Genomic DNA, 18,740 nt, shown 5'->3' on the forward strand with positions numbered 1-18,740 from the left:
CACGATACATGGCCCCATTCATTTTTTCCGTCACACGGATCAGACGTCCCGGTCCCTTGGCAGAAAAACAGCCCCAAAGCATGATGTTTCCACCCCCATGCTTCACTGTAGGTATGGTGTTCTTTGGATGCAACTCAGCATTCTTTCTCCTCCAAACACGACGAGTTGAGTTTTTACCAAAAAGTTCTATTTTGGTTTCATCTGACCATATGACATTCTCCCAATCCTGTTCTGGATCATCCAAATGCTCTCTAGCAAACTTCAAACGGGCCCGGACATGCACTGGCTTTAGCAGGGGGACACGTCTGGCACTGCAGGATTTGAGTCCCTGGCGGCGTAGTGTGTTAGTGATGGTAGCCTTTGTTACTTTGGTCCCAGCTCTCTGGAGGTCATTCACTAGGTCCCCCCGTGTGGTTCTGGGATTTTTGTTCACCGTTCTTGTGATCATTTTGACCCCACAGGATGAGATCTTGCGTGGAGCCCCAGATCGAGGGAGATTATCAGTGGTCTTGTATGTATTCCATTTCCTAATAATTGCTCCCACAGTTGATTTCTTCACACCAAGCTGCTTACCTATTGCAGATTCAGACTTCCCAGGCTGGTGCAGGTCTACAATTGTGTTTCTGGTGTCCTTTGACAGCTCTTTGGTCTTGGCCATAGTGGAGTTTGGAGTGTGACTGTTTGAGGTTGTGGACAGGTGTCTTTTATACTGATAAGGAGTTCAAACATGTGCCATTGATACAGGTAAACAGCCTCTTAAAGAAGAAGAAGTTATAGGTCTGTGACAGCCAGAAATCTTGCTGGTTTGTAGGTGACCAAATACTTATTTTCCACCATAATTTGCAAATAAATTCTTAAAAAATCAGACAATGTGATTTTCTGGATTTTTTTTTTCATTTTGTCTCTCATAGCTGAGGTTTACCTATGATGAAAATTACAGGCCTCTCTTGTCTTTTTAAGTGGGAGAACTTGCACAATTGGTGGCTGACTAAATACTTTTTGCCCCACTGTATGTATTAGTATTCACATATTGGTGTATCAAGAGAGTTACCACAATCAAATGAGTTGCTCAATCAAAGTCATAACCAGAATCACACATATTAATTGGTGTTATCCTACTTAAATAGATATTTTAGGTTTTGTATGTCTTTAATTTGTTATTTTATTTGTGTCCTCTATTTGTCCACATTGAGTCAATTCCCTTTTCCAAGTAGATTATTTCTTACTATAAACAAAGCTTCCCTTAAGCTTCATAACACCTCTTGCCTACCTACAACTCTTTCAGGTTCACTCACTTTGTTAGGAGCAACACAACCTTTACTCTAATTACAGGAACATCATTGTGTAGAGCAGATATTTTCATCAACATCATTCACTTGATCAATTGGAATTAACAGTTCTAATATTGTCCGTAGTTTATTGTGAGATTTTTGTTCATTACCATGAATGACAACTGCAAACAAAGAAAGACAACACATTTGATACCTCATTAATTATTTAGAGCCAACAACCAAAATAATAGGGTTATAATAGGGTTACGTTTTTTTTTGTAAAAAAAATGTTATGGAATAGATTATAGTAGACAACATTATATTGAACCTTTTTGCACATGAAATTATTGTGTATTCAGCATTGGGAGTCACATGCTTTTCTCAGTGACCCTGGCAAAAGGTCTTTACATTGTGGTTGAGAAATGGTTCTTACTTAGGTTAAATGGTAAGAGACAATACAGAGGAAACATCTTAAGAGAAAGATTTAGTTTATATGGTAAAACAACGTAGTAACAGAATAAAAATGAGTGAACCTAAGGTCAGTCTTGAGAGTCAACACTGAACATTAGAGACTACCGTATTGCCTGCGTCGTATTATTCTCACAAAGTTGAAAGCTCCGCCTAAATTCGAAGCTTCTCCTGATTGGCTCTTGCGAGCATACGATTCATGGGCGTGGGTAGGGGAACTCGATGGTTTCCATGGATACTATCTTCTCGCTGTCACTGGTCGCTCTACCAGGTCCTTGGTAGGTGTACGGTTGACAAGGAACCGCGAGTCTGTTCTATGTGACACGTCAAACACCCTCTGGTTTCCCCCGATCATGGCCATATTAAGTGACGCTGGACCACTAGATGGTGTTTTATGTCATAGCAAATCGGTTGAATGGCAGACTTGGGATGCATTCTGCGCTTCTGAGGTACCAGCCCTATTGAATTAATCCGCTATAGTAAAACAAAAAGGGTGCGGCTCAGATGTACCCTTATTCTACGGTGCATTGTGGGTATGAGGAACTAGACTTACTCACTGATGAGGACACTATATAGCGCACAAATGGAATAAATTCCAACATAGCCGGTGACATGTGAACAGGGTTGTCGAGTCAATGGCATCTTTGAAAGACCTCTGTTTGGTCACTAGCTGGATATAGGCTACTGGGCTGTAAACATGTGAAGAGATGTCGGATGATCGTGTTGGTCTTTATAAATAAAGTCGTTGTGTAATCTCTTTATTAATTGTGCTTGTGGTTCATTGTAATGAACAAACACCATATATGGTCCCTGGGGGGCAGTTTCCCAAAATAAATAAGGTCGGATATTATAAGAATAAGAAATCCTCACGACGCAATTTCTGTGAAGGGATGTTCTCAATGATCGTTATTGGTGAAAGAGATGGGGGCACTTTGAATTGCATGGGTTTAGCGGCGGGAGGGCGGGACCTCCGGTAGAGGAAATCCATTTCCTTTTTAAATGTTTTGGGTATATTGCTTTTTCAAAAATGTCTGAACCTAAGCTATATTCATTTTCCATGTCGCTGTGATTCTTGTCATCTTCAAATATTCTCGCTCCGAGGACTGTTAACTTGGGAACACAGTTCACAGGAAGATACCGAAATGTGCGTTGCGGTGGACCGGGATAACGCTACAATTCACGATCCTCTCCGACCCTAACAGGGTTTTTATATTAAAATACGACGACCCACGTGCTTCTCATCTATTTAAACAATCCGAGCGTCGCCCACAGGTTTAATACATTAATGAACTAGGAGCTAGACGACAGTCCAGAAGTTTCCACTCACCTGACTTTCCCTAAGCACTGTACGAGTGTGTTGATATAGACGCTGTGCATTGTTACTGTTGAGTTGTTGGAGCCATAGCAACATAGTGAGCGTTGAACCGAGTAAGTACAAGAATGTTTTTCATGCTTTTACGGAACTGCGTAGAGAGCAGAGGAAGGAGCTACTCCGATAGCTCGTCGTATACGAGGTTCACGATCGTTCAATAATGTGGTGGATGTATACTCGCAACATTATTTATGGAGCGATGTGTATTGCACTCGGATCAAAAGCTAGTGTCCGTGTCAAACACTATACAGAAAATATTTGTAGTAGGCCTAAATGCAGATGCCATCCTGAATTGTATTAATTCTCCACATCTTGTGCTTTCCATCACCTGTAGATTTCCCAGATGGCTGTTAATGTTTTCTCAACATCTCTGAACAACGATAACATGAGTCGACATGATCTGCTGTCTTGGGTCAACGTGTCTTTACAGATGAACTACTCCAAGATTGAGCATTTGTGTTCAGGTGCGAAAATACAGTTTTACACAGAAGCCATAATATGCACTGGATATGTTGTAATTTGGATATGTTTTGTATTTGCCAAGTAATGTACTGACTTGCCCTACAGGTGCGGCTTATTGCCAATTCATGGATGTGCTGTTCGCTGGATGCCTCCCCCTAAAAAGGGTGAAATTCAACGCCAAACTGGAACACGAATACTTACAGAATTTTAAAATTCTACAAAACAGTTTTAAAAAGGCTGGAGTTGACAAGGTAAGATTTTAGCCTTTTGGATTTTGTATTATTTACCGTTAAGACCAACGGGTATTTTCATTCTTGGATCTTTTATACCCACTTTCTAAGATAATTCCTGTAGACAGACTGATTAAAGGAAAATTCCAGGAAAACTTTGAGTTTGTTCAGTGGTTCAAGAAGTTTTTTGAAGCAAACTATGATCAGAGGGATTATGACCCAGTGGCGGCACGTCACGGACAGGAGACATCTACGTTTACCTCAGCATCCAATACTCCTGCTAAAGCCAAGGCCGCAGCTCGTGAGAATTGCATATTTTGTATACAATTAATATTCATATGTATTTATCATTACCTGTGTCCTATTTCTAAATATTTCTGATTGGTTTACTTTAGAAAATGTCATTCAACCTGCTGACAGACCGGCTTGTGTTGGTAAAGTAATTTATTAAGCAGTCCTAAGATTGGCACTTGGGGGATGTGGGAGACACAGGGTTGTATCTGTTCCTGAACCATCTCTTGTAGATTGGCTGACTAGCAATGATGCACTGGTAATGTCCACTCTGGTCGTGGTAGATGATTCTAACAGAAGCGCAATGGGTGCTTCATTTCCAATTTCCTATTGTAGAGATGGTTCCTTGTGTGACATTAGGAATAACTTTTTTGTTGCACCTAACATCTAAGCAGCCACAAGGGCAGGCCCTGCCAAAGCGACTGTTCCCTCAAAGAAATCTGGAGCAGGAGATGCGATTGGGGCACTTACTAACGAAGTGAGTAGTTGATCATGTGGTCATTGGAGAATGTCTGATGGCAATTCAAATGATCAGTTGGTTTTCAGTCTAATCACATTCACTGTATATGATGGAATTGAGGATTTGCTTAATCGTAAAGTTCTAACCCCTCAGGTTAGCGAGCTAATATTACACAAGACTACAGCCGAGAAAGAATTAAACTTTTACCTTGGAAAGCTGAGGACTATTGAGCTCATCTGCCAAGATAAGGAGACGGAAGGAGGAGCAGACCCTACTCTACAAAGGATTCTGGAAATACTTTATGCAACAGATGTAAGCAGCCCGTCAACATGGGCGTTATGCCTACATCCCATGATGTCAGCTATGGCTTATCCTGGCAGGATCCTGCTAACTGGATGTGTATCTCCCCATAGGATGGCTTTGTCATGACGGAGGGTGAAAATGGAGACGGGGGGCAAGAGGAGTTCTGATTGGAAAATGGGGAGTCTAATTTTTGATCAAAAACATTTTTAACATGCACTTTGCCTTATTTTGTCAACAGGTTACTTTATAAATGCATCGGAAATCACCTTTGACCCATTACAGTAATGATCTCAAGCAGCAAATGATTTGTTGTTTCTTCTTCTTTGTATGATGGGCAGTGGATTCTGCTTTGTATTAGGGCTGCTCGATTATGTCAAAAATGATAATCCTGATTATTTTAATATCGTAATCACGATTATTAAAGACGATTGTTCATTGATTTTTTTGTTTTTTATTGAGAACAAGCATTTATTGAACTTAACACTGGTATTTCTTTTAACACCATAAGTTTGAACTGAAAAATGCAAATAAAGAGAAATATATTAATAAAATGAATTAAATGATATGTACAAATATACACAATATACAAAAATAACACTATCCAAGACTTAAAGTACTATACATTAAAACAGAATTACTCTTTACCATTAAAAAAAAAAACAACTCCAACTATGCTGTAATGCACTTGCTACAACCTTACCTAGTACTGGAAAAAATACTAGTTATCAGTATCTCAATGATAAAACAGTTAACATGTTGAAACTATTTTGAGGTAGAGGCACCCTTTTGGCCAAAATGGCCTGGTTGCAGGGATGAGCGCAGGCAGGTGACCTCATTACCACCTGTACTGAAAACCCTCTCTGACGAGGCACTTGTGGCTGGAATGCAAAGATATTTCCCTGCCTGATTATAGAGCCCTGGGTAGAAATTCTGGTACATCTTCCACCACTCCAGTGGGTCCGCCTCAGTGTCCAGTGTCCCTGCCTGGAGGTAGGACTGTGGCTCAGAAGCGATGGCCTTGTCCTGGTCCGGTTGCGCAGCAGCGGATCTTTGAGCTGTGCCTTCAGTGGCCGGCTTGAAGAAGCTGCCCAGGGTGTTCTTCTTCTTTGGTGCACCACCAGCAGCAGCTCAGGGGCATCAGCAGGAGTCACTGCTCTCTCAGGGGCCTTCTCCTGGGAATAGGAGGGGGTGAATATTGTGAAGAGAAATTATTGACATGTTTAATCTGACTAAATGGTTATGGGTATTCACAACTAGAAAGAATAAAATATAACTTATCATTATTATAATTACCATGACAGTCTTCATCTCAGAGGACACTCTTCAATTGACCAAGGCTTGTCTTCGCTCACATATGTGAGCTTGAACCTAGGGTCCAGGGCTAAGGCCATGTCCAGCAGCTCCTGTGTTGGAGCATCATCATACCTCTCATTGAGATAGCCCACAATCTTCTCCTTGATGCACTTTGCAAGGTCTGTGTCGTTCTCCTGCACGGCCAATATGGAGGTGTTGAAAAGGTGGAGAGTTGGCTTGACAAAAGACACACTCACATATTGCTCCCTAGAAAGTGCATCTGTAAATTCAACGAGAGGGCTTAGTGACTTGTTTGTGGCCTCCAGTACATCGATGTCCTGCCATGAGGGGGAGAGGTGTCATTGAAGAGGACCTCTGCAATGGCGTGCTGCTCTAGGACCCTGCCAATCATAGCCTGCCGAGACCCCCACCTGGTTGGACACTGTCTTAAGAGAGTGTTCAGGCAGATTCAGCCTCTTCTGTACATCTGTCACCGCCCTCTTTTTCTTCCAACTGTAGGAGAAGGCGCTGACCACTCTTTTGCAGAACCCCATCGCACGGCCAATCCTGTGGTCCTTCATTGCATTCTCTAAAATTACAATAAATATAAAAATGTATCATCATAATCTTCATCAGTGTATCAATAGGCTGGGAAATAGGAATTATTATTATTAGGAATTAAATACATTAGCGTGTGCGTGTGTGTGTGAGAGAGAGTGTGAGATAGATAATAGAGTAGCTCAGATGATATATTCTACATTATTTGTTATTTAATAAATTTCATCACAAAATCAGGAGAAGTAAACCTATTACTCACCTATGGCCAAGTGGAGTCTGTGCCCGAAGCTCTGCAGCCTCATCCAGCCGTTTAGTTTAGCTGCCAGCTTCATGTTTGAGGCATTGTCTGTTGTGATACAGACTTGTCTTTCCTCGGTCAAGTCCCATGCAGCCATCGCTTGCCTCAGGCCCTCGGCTATATTTAGCCCTGTGTGGTCTTAGCCCAGCGAAAAAACGCCGTTTGGAGACAATTCGTCTTCATGGTGAAATTAGCGTCGATGTAATGTAGCGTGAGGCTTATATATGGCTCCATGGTGCGACTCGACCATATGTCCGTTGTGGTGGCAAAATATAATGCTGTTGACACTTCTCTTGCAACTTTTCTTCGACATTCGTCATAAAGGGCAGGCAGCGCAATTCTGCTGAAACGGTGACGTGATGGTAACACATACCGCTTGTCCAATGTATTTATCAGTTTATTGAACCCCGGGTCGCTAACGGTGTTGATAGGGCACATGTCTTTGGCAATCATGCATGCGATTGCATCCGTTATTTATTTATGCCGGCGGGAGCTGGGTGGATATGGGGTGGCATTGTAGAGCGTCTCCTTAATTGAGGACTGTGTTGCGATGGCAGGAGTCGAGGAGCTTTTCATTTTTTCCTTCATTGCTTGGTCATGTATTACTCTGTGTGCGGACTTTAAGTGGTTAAATAGATTGGTCGCTTGAGGTGCAGACACGGTCGCGTGGCATATCTTGCACAATATCTTCGTTTGTTCAGAGTCAGACTCCTCAAAACGAGTGTTTCCACACCACAGAATTCGTTTTACCTTTCTTCCCGACCAAAGGCTGCCTTTCAGCCATCTTCACCGTCTTCTTCTAAATGTTTTGTAAACGCAAGTTTTCAGGCGGGGGCGCAGCGGAGTGCACAGGTGGGAGAAAGAAGGGTTCGCTCCACTTACCACACAAGACACGGCGTGCGGCAGAATGATCGTTTTATTACGATGATGTTGTGATGTATCTAGATAAATTTTGCGCTGTAAACCAGTGTCAAATGAGTTATAAATCAAAACAATTGTGGAAATGAGATGCTAATTAAAGATAAATTATTTAAATTGTGTTATTCAATCTGTTGCTGTCTGTTTCTATGCAGTGCATCATATTTGAATATCTGAAGGCTGCTGGAATGTATGCAGAGTTGAAGGGAAAAGTCTTTACTTATACTATAACCTGTGTGGAAAGTCATTATTGCACCGTCCAACCCTCTTGTCCGAATTAATGTTTGGGCAGGAAGTTTTTATTTTCTCGGAAATACTGAAGCAAGCCAATTCAAAATATTGTGCCCAACTAGCTCGAAAAATAGTGCGTACATATACAAGTAGTAGAATGGTATCTAAACGTAAGCGTTATTATACATTCCTGGAAATTTAAATCCCAATTATCAAAAGTAAGCCATATTTATGTCATTGTTATTGTAATGTATAACCGATTCCGCAAATTTCCCATGGTTTCAATACCCTTTCCATTTGAGAAGGGGTTGGGTTATGGTTACTTGGCGTAATGTCCAGATGCGTCCCTTGCCCAGGGACTGTCTCTCCCGCCTGAACTAGTCTAATTACGTCCTTGAACGAAAGTATCTTGGCCTCTGTTTCTTCACTGTCCTTTCTGCTCGTCTCTTCACTGTCACTCCTGCTGGTGCCAGGTCCGGATCTTGAGAGCATTTCATTCTGGGTTTCAACCTCACGAGGGTCACCGCCGCTCCGGTGTTTGAACCCTGCTGAGTCGATGGGCTCAACGAACCTGGCAATAACAAGGTTAATTTAGTGCTTTATCCAACACACAATCGCTCAGACAGAACTAGAAACGCGTCCAGTTTTAAATCACGAATCAGGTCATGAAACCAGACTCTCCTGGGACCAATGTAGCACTCAACAACTCTGCCTAAACATCTTTACTTGTACTGACAATAGTTGTGTACCGTTTTGAGTTAACTTAAATGCTTTTGGGTCACTTAACTGAGAAAACATACCGGTTATAATAAAATAATTTCATCTCCAGCCCAGGTGCTCCGTGGCCACAGGTGCTGGACCCGTCCACCAACAACAACCCGTTAAGGAACCTTTCATCCGTCTCGAAGTCGTATGAGTTAAACCTTTGGTAAACCTCCTCCATCACTCTAGTACAAACACCACTAACTGGTAGCTTGGTTATATAGTTGCTTTTAAAAAGTCCCCATAATAATCGAAATGCTTTATGACAACAACCCCAGTTTCTACTCCGAATGCTGTCGACAAATGTGAACGACTGCAACCAACAAATAACAACAAGAAGGGCCCACAGCTGAGCACTTTGACCACAGCTCCCCACGCGGGCTTTCGTGGTTGTGTGCCATTTAAAAGCAAATTCAGTTTACTTTACTTCACAGTACTTGACTTAAGTACTGTGCTATCAAGTCTATATCAGCATACGTACGCATTCATGAAAACGGATGTTTCATCTCAATTGTGTGTTTGACTGTAACCGTTTTAAATTGTACGACTATGTTAATGTGTACAATTACATCCATTAGAATCTATAGGATAATATGAATGCTCTGTCGGAGCCCTACTGCATGGTCTGGTAATTGTTGGACTGGACCTGCCCTTGATCTCTGTCGGCCGTCTGCCTGCCGCACCTTTATACACCAATCTTTCTCTGTTGATCTTGACTGCTCCTTTGAATAATCATGTTTTGGACTGAGAGGGCTTCCGTATCCTTCAGCCATCTATGCGCTAACGGTGCAGTGCTGCTGCACACTGCAAAGAAAACTAAAACTTAACTTTTTGTTAATGTTTGGTAAAGGGGGAACCCTAAGCACAACAACAAAGTGCTACGGTTTTTCTTCAATTGTGTATGAAGTCTCACAAATAGGCACAATGTAGGCCTAGTGGCAAGGCAGGATGTTCAGCTACTTGTGTACTACCTAAAAATAAAAAGGCTGAACCTGCATATAGTTAGGGTTTCTGGATTTAAAATAATATATTGTTTAATGTGTGAACATAGTGTAAATTGATATAGAACTCAGTGATAAATCGATATAGTATTATGTAAATGAGGTAGGTGTGTCTTCCCCTGGTGAAAATAAATACACAGCAACTAATGTATTGTTTGGATTAGTGTATTAACTTTTTTTTCTTTTAAATTTCCGTTTGAGTTTAGAGTGAACTGAAAAAAAGTATATTTAAAAAGCTTGATAATCAAATAAAATAATCTTAAATTGCACATCAATAAAATACTAATATGTATTTCAGAATAAGCCACAATATCTATGGTTCTTCTACACATCAGCACAATCTTCCTCTCTATGTTTATTATTCACAAAAGAGTACATATGAATTCATATTAAGTCAGTCAACCCATAGATTCTAGACTTTCTCTTTTAAACTGCCATCCAATCACATCAAACATTAATATCTGGAATTAAAATCGTTGAGCTTCTAAAATTCCATATATAGTCTGGATTCAGATCAGATGACGGCTGAAATCCAGGCTGCCCTTCCTTCTTGTCACACCCAGCTGGGGTCTATGGGCTGTCTGAGTGTTGCAGAGTATTTTAGTCACTGGGGCTTGCCCGGATTCAAGGTTTGCCGTTGGGGACGGGCGAAGCAGAACGTCAGGGTACTGCTGGAGCTGCAGTCATAGTTTCCTTCCTATTGAATAACAACGGTAAAGAGGATGAAATCAAGCAGGTAGATAAGAGAAATTAGTGGATAAGAAGTATAGGGATCATATGTAACTTCGTATCATCATTTAGACGGCTCTCTACGAGACCGGTCTACACGGTATGTACATGAAGACCTACCTCTGCTGTGACACTGCTCGTGCTGCCGTCCCTGGGGATGGCCCCTCTTATCGCCTGGTTCTGACCGCTCCCTTTCTCCTCTCCCTGCTTCATGAACCTCTTGTTGACAATCCTGGTGACGCTGTCATTCCTGTGTAGCGGAACGGCAGGGGGCCTTGTAGGAATGCGCTCCAGGTTCTTCAGTTCAGTCTTCCCCTTTTGCCCAGCTCCTGGTGCAGGCTTCTCTGCCCGCCCGCTTACTTTGCGCAAGAACTCTGTGACCAGGCCATAGCGATGGTTTCCAGCAGCTTTACTGGGGGGCTTAGCGGCTCGGCTGGAGCTGCCAAAGTCAGCGTTTAGTGTGCTTTTTTGGGCCGGGCGGGCCCAGGTCTTCCGAGCAGGGCCTTGATTTGAGAGATTCACCAAGGCTCGTTCCCTGGAGGGGGAGGAGGACAAAGAGGAGGATGCTAGAGAGGAGCTGCTAAAGGTAGTGGAGGTGAGGCAAGAGGCAGAATGCCTTCGGTACAACTTCGGGGAGGTCTGTCTGGGTCTTGCCGCCCTTCCATTGACTTTCTCAGCGGAGGTCGAGTTGTGGAGAGTGCGAGCAGACGACGGGCTCTGCACCCTGGAGGGGCTGTTTCTCACCGAGGCGGCCCCCTGGGGTCCGTCCGTCTGCAGGCCAACGCTCACCATCTGGGGCTGTGTCTTGGTCTGAGTGCCCGAACAGGCCACCTCTACCCAGGCTCCGCTCGATCGCCGTCGCTCTTCCTCCGGGTGACTGGAGTGAGCTACCCGCCTCCAGCTGGCCGTCATCTCTTTCATGTCATCACTCAGGTTGGCAGAGAGCCCCAGATAGAGGGGTGACAGAGGGGTATCTGGGGTGCACCTAGGTGAGAAAATGGTGACAGACTCCCTGTCCGTGGTGGGACTCTGCCGCAGCTGAGCAAGGTGGACTCTGCGTGCAGAAGGGGGGCTGTAATATATACGGATGGCAGTGCTTTCTGGGGCGGTGTGGCTCCTCTCCGTAGATATCTGTTCAAGGTCGAGATCAGGGAAGTTGCATGGCATGATCGGATGGTCCCAGGTCTTCACGGGTTCCTCTTGATCCAGCTGAGCGACCGACTGGCTGAGATAAAACCAGTGTTTCCGGTTGGACTTGCGTGGAGCAAATGGCCGTCTGGACCTTTTCTCTTCAGCCTTGTATGTCCTGTGGGAGAAAGTATGGCTTTGTGTCTCTTGAAGAATTCAATGTCAATAATAAATGTAATATGTGCAGGTGGGGAGGAGAGTAATAAAACTGACCTGTCAATTTCAAAGTATCTCCTCTCATTGCTGATAGCACAGGCGCTGGCATCCTAGGAAAGGAAGTTTGGCAAAAATATAAAGTCTTAAATCAGTTTTGAACTCTCACTGAAATGAGGTAAACATAAGGAATGAATGTCTTTGAGTAACACTGGGATTGCAGTCTCTTACGTCAGAATGAAAATCATTAAAGAAGTTAAACCCTTTCCTTATGAAGCAAATTCAATGATTTTCTCTTCCAACAGGCAACATTATTTTGTGTCAATTATTGTTAGAACTGAAGCATAAAATCATGACTATTTTACTGTAAGCATCATATTTTTACAACAGTCCATGAACTCAAAGGTCTATGGAAGCCCATGCAGTTTTGGGTCGATTTCGGAACTGGTCTGGTTTGGCAGTAGCCCCCGCAGCAGATTGACCTAAATACTGTCGCCCTTGATGAAGTGTGTTGATTTTGCATGCTGCCGACAGTATGACGATGAAGCCATGCCGAGACGAGAGGATCAGCTTGGCTTTCATAAACACACACATTACATAAACATTACATAAACACACACATACATACGCACACAGTCGAGACAAATGGCTGAACTGTAAGAGTGTTCCATACCTCATTCGTCTTGCATCGCACAGCCTTGGGTTCACTGTCACATGCAGTCTGACTGTTGGGACACTTGGCCTCCAGTTCATGCAGCAGTTTCTGTAGCATGTAGATGGTTTTGGCTCTTGCCTGGATCGGGGGGGGAAAACAGACAAGGTCTCAAAAGATGCTCTACATATATTGCAATGAAATATAAACATATATATGAATTATATATATGAATATAATATAAGGAAGCATATAGTAGGCTATAGTTGAAGAAAAGATGTGTAGAAATGTAATCGCTTTATATGTAAGGGACCTCTAGGTATTTCAGTCACAACTTCTTATTACCTCATTTTCCGCCAGTCCGGGTTCATTCACTTGACCCCATCGATGGAGAACTGAGATTGCCTGCAAAATGAGCAGCACTTTTGGATCTCTTTGACTTTGCGTCATGTTAAATTGAGAGGACGACCCCTGCTGTGTGTGCTTCACTCTGTCCTTAATGTCTGTGGTACAGGCCTCTTCCATCATGTTATGTTCAATGACATTCTGAGCATCCATGTTGTGGCCTGCAAACTCCCCCAAAATAATGGGCAACATAAAGGAATCACAAAAATGGGCAACCTTTTGAAACGAAAGATCACCTAATCCACTATATGTCATAAGTTTCTCCAGGTGTCCAATAAAGGCCAGCAACATGTTTTGCAAAAGTGCCAGAGATTCGTTTACAGCTCCCTGAATGAACAAGGTCTGTCCTGGGGGTTGGGCCTTGTTCTGAAACCCGGTCTCGGGCATAGCAACAGGTGTGGAGGCAAGGCCATTTGAGGGCGAGGTTAGAAGTTGAATGGCTGAACTCACAATGCAGGCATGCTCTTTGAGAGAAAGAAGCGTTTCATAGTCTTTAACAGTCTTCCCATGGAGACCTCTGTCGTCCTTTCTGCCGGATACTTCCTCTTGGACCAAAGGACTCCATTCACCACCCACAGGACTCTCTCGGGTGATCTGGCATACAGACAACATCCCTTTGGTCTGTGCTGGGCTCCCGTCCCTAAGGACAGAGCTCTCGACCACACCTGCATCTGTTGTACCGTTGGCTTTATTGTCCTGTGTGTACTCTGTTGTGTGCCCCATTGTCCCACTTTGTCCCCTCTCTTTCAGTTCCCACCCCGGGTCTACCTGGGGAACCAGTTTTTCTGACACTACTTCCACTGGCTCCTCCTCTTCCTCTTCCATCGCACCTCCACATTTATCTCTCATGTCGCTCATCTCTGATCTCAGGCTGCGGTTCTCCACCTCCAGCTCTACAATGCGTCGGCTCAAAAGAGTGGCCTCCTCCTCCACCAGTTTCAAGTGAGCCTTGACCTCCGTCTCCCTGGAGCGGGCGTAGCTGGCTTTACCCTCTGGGAACTGGTTGGGGTCTACATCCCCGTAGGCCGAGTGGTATCTCACCAGCTCCACACGCATGCCTTCACTCTCTGATACCAACTTGGTCAGCTTCTTGCACATCAGCGCCAATTCCTCTTTAGCAAAGTGCAGTTGGCATTTTAGATCAGCGCTGTCCTCCTGAGGAATGGAGCAGGGAGAGAAACACCCAACAACCCACATTAGACAGAAGGACACAAGAGGCCCATAGTGGTTATTGGATACAGATATATTTGAGATCAGTTATGTTATATACGGGAGATATGTTATACCTCTATCAGTTGGGAAAGCCTTCTTTCTGCTTTGCTGATAGGAGATCTGACACTTCTCCTCTTCAGAGAGTTCTGGGGGTGTCAAACAGAGCAAACAGGTCACAGAGAAAACAGGTCTCAAACAAGAAGGTGTTGTAAACAATCTCTTCCTCAGTATAAGCATTAGGTTACAAGTGGTTCCATACTGAGTCATGTGAACTGCTGCATGCAAGCATTTTTTCTTCTCACCACCAAGGGCAACGCTGAACTACATGAGCGAGTTAATCTGTTTGCTTGGGTATGAAAGGAATTCAGGCTGCAGTGAGCCCTGTCTCGGGATGCATTGTCCGGCCAGAAGACACAAGAGCGGAGGTCATGGTTATATAAATAACTGTACTCAGGGGTTAGAGGTGGGGATTATGAGCAGTGCGTTGTTGCCACTGCATGGTCAAGGGTCGCAGATGAAAAGGGTCAATTTTTATGTAGACATAATAGGAGAGTTAATAGGATGTTAGTATTCAGAGTTTTCCTTGCGAGCATGCAACCCAATGCCCTTCTCTGCTAAGGACAGTGAGTTGTTTTTGAAAAGAAGTCTGTTCTATTTCTTCAGCTATTTGTGTGATGTGAACTTGTCTGCAACTGACCAGCAGATCAGTCAAGAGTTTGAAAGCATTTCAAATGTCCATCCTCTTTCCCATCAATCTAGCAAAGATTCTGTGGCCCTAGATTAGGTAATCTAAGTGGATTTCCCACACGGGATAAGAGAGAGTAGCAGCTGTCCCGTTTGAGTGGGCCAGGCAAAGTTAACGCCAAGGCACTGAATCCTGGATTAGTCCAAGCACGTGTGAGTTCAGCATCATCCACATGGAGACGAGGCTTCAGGGCAGAATTGGCAACAACAAGGAAAGGAAAAGGAAAACAGCAGACCAAGACATGATGCATTATAGCGATACGGAATAGTTATCTATATCTTTTCGGTTGTTGTAGGTCAGTATGTCAGCCTGCAAACACTATTTAGAATTCCATAATACATGCTGATCCCGATTTAGCCTAGCTTGATAAAATTCAAATGGAGGGAAAGCGGGACAGCATCTATTTCTGTAATCTCTCTATATGTTGCTTCCATCTCGGTCTCTATTTTGTGAAACCGCTAGTGGGAATGTCAGCTGTGCTGGAGTTCAGGCTTCAGCATACCAAGAGGCTTCACCCCACCCAGGCACCAGTCAGCTGCTGGCCGTGCCCCTGGCTCATATCCTTGATGTGGTCCAGGGTCAAGCGCCATCTGACATCAGAGTAGTGTCAGCGCAAGAGGAGACAACTGCATGGTACGGAGGCAGTTGTGACGCGTAACCAAAGTTGAAATGGGCGCCAGACTGCAGAGATATGGGAAATGTTTATGTGGTGTATGGATGGCAACAGCTGAGGGCCACCGCAAGGTTAGAGTGTACTATGGAGCAGACAGATGCAGATCATTAAGCTAAATGTATGGAAGTCCAACCTCTTTGGAGAAGACTTTGTCCACCTCAGTCTGCAGGACCTGCTTGGCGACCTCCAGCTCCTGGGTCCTTTCTCTGAGCACCTCGTTCTCTACCTCCAACAGGGCTTTCTTCTTCTGCACAGACTCCAGCTCGTTCCGGAGGCGCAGAGAGACGCTCTTTGCAACCTAACAGCAAAGTCATTTATTAATGAAAATACTCAATGTTCTATCAATGATATGATGTGATGTACAATGATGGGAGAAGAATCCACTAAGCAAGTAAATGACGAGGTAATAGAAAGTAACAGTGCGGAATGTTTCTTAACTGTTCCCTGTAAGTCGAGGCAATGATTGAAGCCAGAATTCAACACCATAAAGAGGAGGGTAATAATTGCAAGGGTTAAAGTAGTTTCATTGTTTAGAGAAAGTCAAGAGAAAGTATCAATTACCGTCCTGCGTTATCAGCCCTACGTAAAAGAAGCCAACCAACAAAGTGATAAACTTCAGCCAATGCGTTCCTTCCATGATACTGTTTCCAATCTTAAACTCGTATACGTTTTAGTTTTAGGCCTCTACTTCGTTGGAAACAATCAACCACATAATTATACAGAGCTTTTTTACGAACCTACCAACAGGATGTAGGATAAAAAAACGTTTGCCCCATTAAGGATTTTGTGGCACAAACCAACATCAGGATGTGGCCCGCCCATGAGTCATGCTGCCCTCGACCAATCACAACACTGCCCAGTTTGGGAGTGAGACGCTAAGCAGAGAAATATGTGGATGGTTGAAGTTAATTTGGATGACTCTAATTAACATGATTCACTCAAAAGCAGATTGACGAAGGCTCTTAAACTGTGTGGGTGGTTACTGAGTGCTTCTAAAGTCATCGAGAGGTAGAGAGAGAGAGAGAGCGAGAGAGAGAGAGAGACAGAGAGAGACAGAGAGAGACAGAGACAGAGAGAGGTCTGACCTTGATATCGTGCTCCAGGCTCCTGACCAGCTCCCCGTCGACTTGTCCAGTCTGAGCCACCCTGATGCTGCGACGCTCCGCTTTGCGGAGCCGGTATTGTAGAATGCGGCAAGTCTTGTTGGCCTGCTCCAGCTGCAGCCGCAGCTCCTGCAGCTGGTACACCTCCTCCTCCTGGAACATGTCCCGCATCTCCACCATCTCGCAGTGCAGCTCCTCCATCTCATCCTGTGAGGAGTGGTGTGGAGACACATCTCAAGTCCTTGAGGAGCAGGGCTATCCACTGTGCCACCGTACTAGTTCTAGCTCTAGAGTGCATAATATATCTCCAAACACAATGACCAAATATTTTACTGGCTTGACAAGAGGCAGACGTTGTTGGTGTTGGCAGAGAGCCCAAATACTTGGATTTGTTAACGTTTACTTTGTTAACTATATCATTGTTCCACAATCCGCAGGATACAGGCCCTATAAATTGAATAGGCCTATATGTGTAAATAACATGATTCTATATGGTAGTAGCATTGTTTAAGATGCTTTAACTGTCATATATTGATGTGGCAATCATTTTTGTAAGTAGCATGGAAATTATGAATTGGAATCAATTCATGAAACAATTCGTTGTTTTTCCTTCAGCGACAGGATTTCTGCCTCCCTAACATCGGGCAGCCTGGAGCGTCGTCAGTCACGCGGTCTCGGTCACTAATTGGGATTGGCATGTGCAATTACACAGAATCCTCTCTGCTGTCAAAACGCTGCTCACAGGACACGTGTTGGAGTCTAAAAGACTAACAATAGGTTTAAGGACTATTCAACAGGACGACACTCAATGATAGTTTATATATATATATATATATATATATATAAAAAAATTTGTAAACAAATATATATCCTTACTTTCAAATATTCGTTTTCAGATCTCAAGTCGTCGACCTCCCTGATCAGACCTTCAGTCGTCTCCCCCATCATCAGATTTGAATCATTTTCTGACACATAAGCGACTCCAAGAGACAATCCTAGATCAGGGGGATAGTTGCCCACAGTGTTGCCGTCCTTGCTCTCCTTTTCATCGCCTCTTCCTCCGCCGTGCATCGCAGATGCGCTCCCGTCCGACCAACTTATTTCAGGGTCAATATTCTGAGGGTCTGGCTTGTTTCCCTCCGACGTGCAATCAGACATTTCCGAGCTACTATCAGAAGAAGAGAGTTTCCAAGACACACAACCGGAGTCCTTGCTGTAGTCCTCCGATGCGTTGCTGTCATCGGACAGTTTCCTCTGCACGCTGGCACTCTTAGTGCACTCGTCGTTGGACACACTCTCCACGACGCTTCCCGCTCGCTTCCCTTTTCCCACTGATTTCAGCTCCGTTGCAGATTCCTTCTGAGTCCCCCGTGTGTCGTTGTTAAGCCGTGTCTTAGGGCAGGAGCTCCTCCGGCAGTCTTTAGTCCCCTTCTGGGTCTGAGGGGCGCCCTGCTGTGGCGCCCTGGGTGGCTGCTGGCCCCTGCGCGCCGGCTTTGCGCTGTTGTCCCCCCTGTTCATCTTCTGGGGTCTAGAGTTAATCAGAGTAAATCAGAGTGGGGAATGTAACTACTGTTGCAAAACTGATGAAAGACGATTCCCCAGACTCGACGTTATCTGTACTCACGAGTTATTGTTCGCTTCAAGTCTGAAAAAAGGGCAGAAAGGCGTGAGTTGTTGGTGCCTCCTGGCTGGTTCTCCGCCCACTCTGGCAATTACAGGGGGAGCGCTCATGGCTTAACGTATTCGGCCAAAAAAAAGTCAATCGACATTTCGTGAGAAAGTCAACCACATTGGTTATATGGTCAAGTGACACATTCGCTTCCTGGAATATAGAGGCCCGAAGTCATTTACTTGTTATTTGTCCATCCATATGTTTTTTCCAAAATATGGGGACAAATCATTCCAAAACTGAATTTGACTGACGTAGCCCTTTAGGAATCACATGTTTGATAGGCCAAATAA

At 44.1% G+C, this 18,740-nt stretch overlaps 1 protein-coding gene across 2 annotated transcripts; it reads left to right on the forward strand.

The window, feature by feature from the left end:
- Nucleotides 1-3,030: 3,030 nt before the first annotated feature.
- On the forward strand, nt 3,031-5,296 carry LOC307079145 (microtubule-associated protein RP/EB family member 1-like). 2 transcript variants are annotated; one of them, XM_079741259.1, is made up of 7 exons: nt 3,031-3,167; nt 3,446-3,575; nt 3,679-3,824; nt 3,915-4,104; nt 4,487-4,572; nt 4,708-4,866; nt 4,968-5,296. In XM_079741259.1, the coding sequence occupies exons 2-7, from the start codon at nt 3,455-3,457 to the stop codon at nt 5,022-5,024; spliced, it is 759 nt and encodes a 252-aa protein (XP_079597385.1). In that variant the 5' UTR covers nt 3,031-3,167; nt 3,446-3,454; the 3' UTR covers nt 5,025-5,296. The 2 variants fall into 2 exon arrangements, with proteins under 2 accessions (XP_079597385.1, XP_079597386.1); XM_079741260.1 differs by having other exon boundaries at nt 4,490-4,572.
- Nucleotides 5,297-18,740: the final 13,444 nt, after the last annotated feature.

This window comes from Pollachius pollachius (genome assembly GCF_949987615.1).
Source record: "Pollachius pollachius genome assembly, chromosome: 8".
In the NCBI taxonomy this organism is placed as follows: Eukaryota; Metazoa; Chordata; class Actinopteri; order Gadiformes; family Gadidae; genus Pollachius; species Pollachius pollachius.

Coding starts and splice junctions, on each gene's coding strand:
- LOC307079145 (XM_079741259.1), top strand. CDS start 3,455: ATGGCTGTTAATGTTTTCTCAACATCTCTGAACAACGATAACATGAGT. Junction 4,105..4,486: donor TAAAGCCAAGGCCGCAGCTC/GTGAGAATTGCA, acceptor CTAACATCTAAG/CAGCCACAAGGGCAGGCCCT. Junction 4,573..4,707: donor TTGGGGCACTTACTAACGAA/GTGAGTAGTTGA, acceptor CTAACCCCTCAG/GTTAGCGAGCTAATATTACA.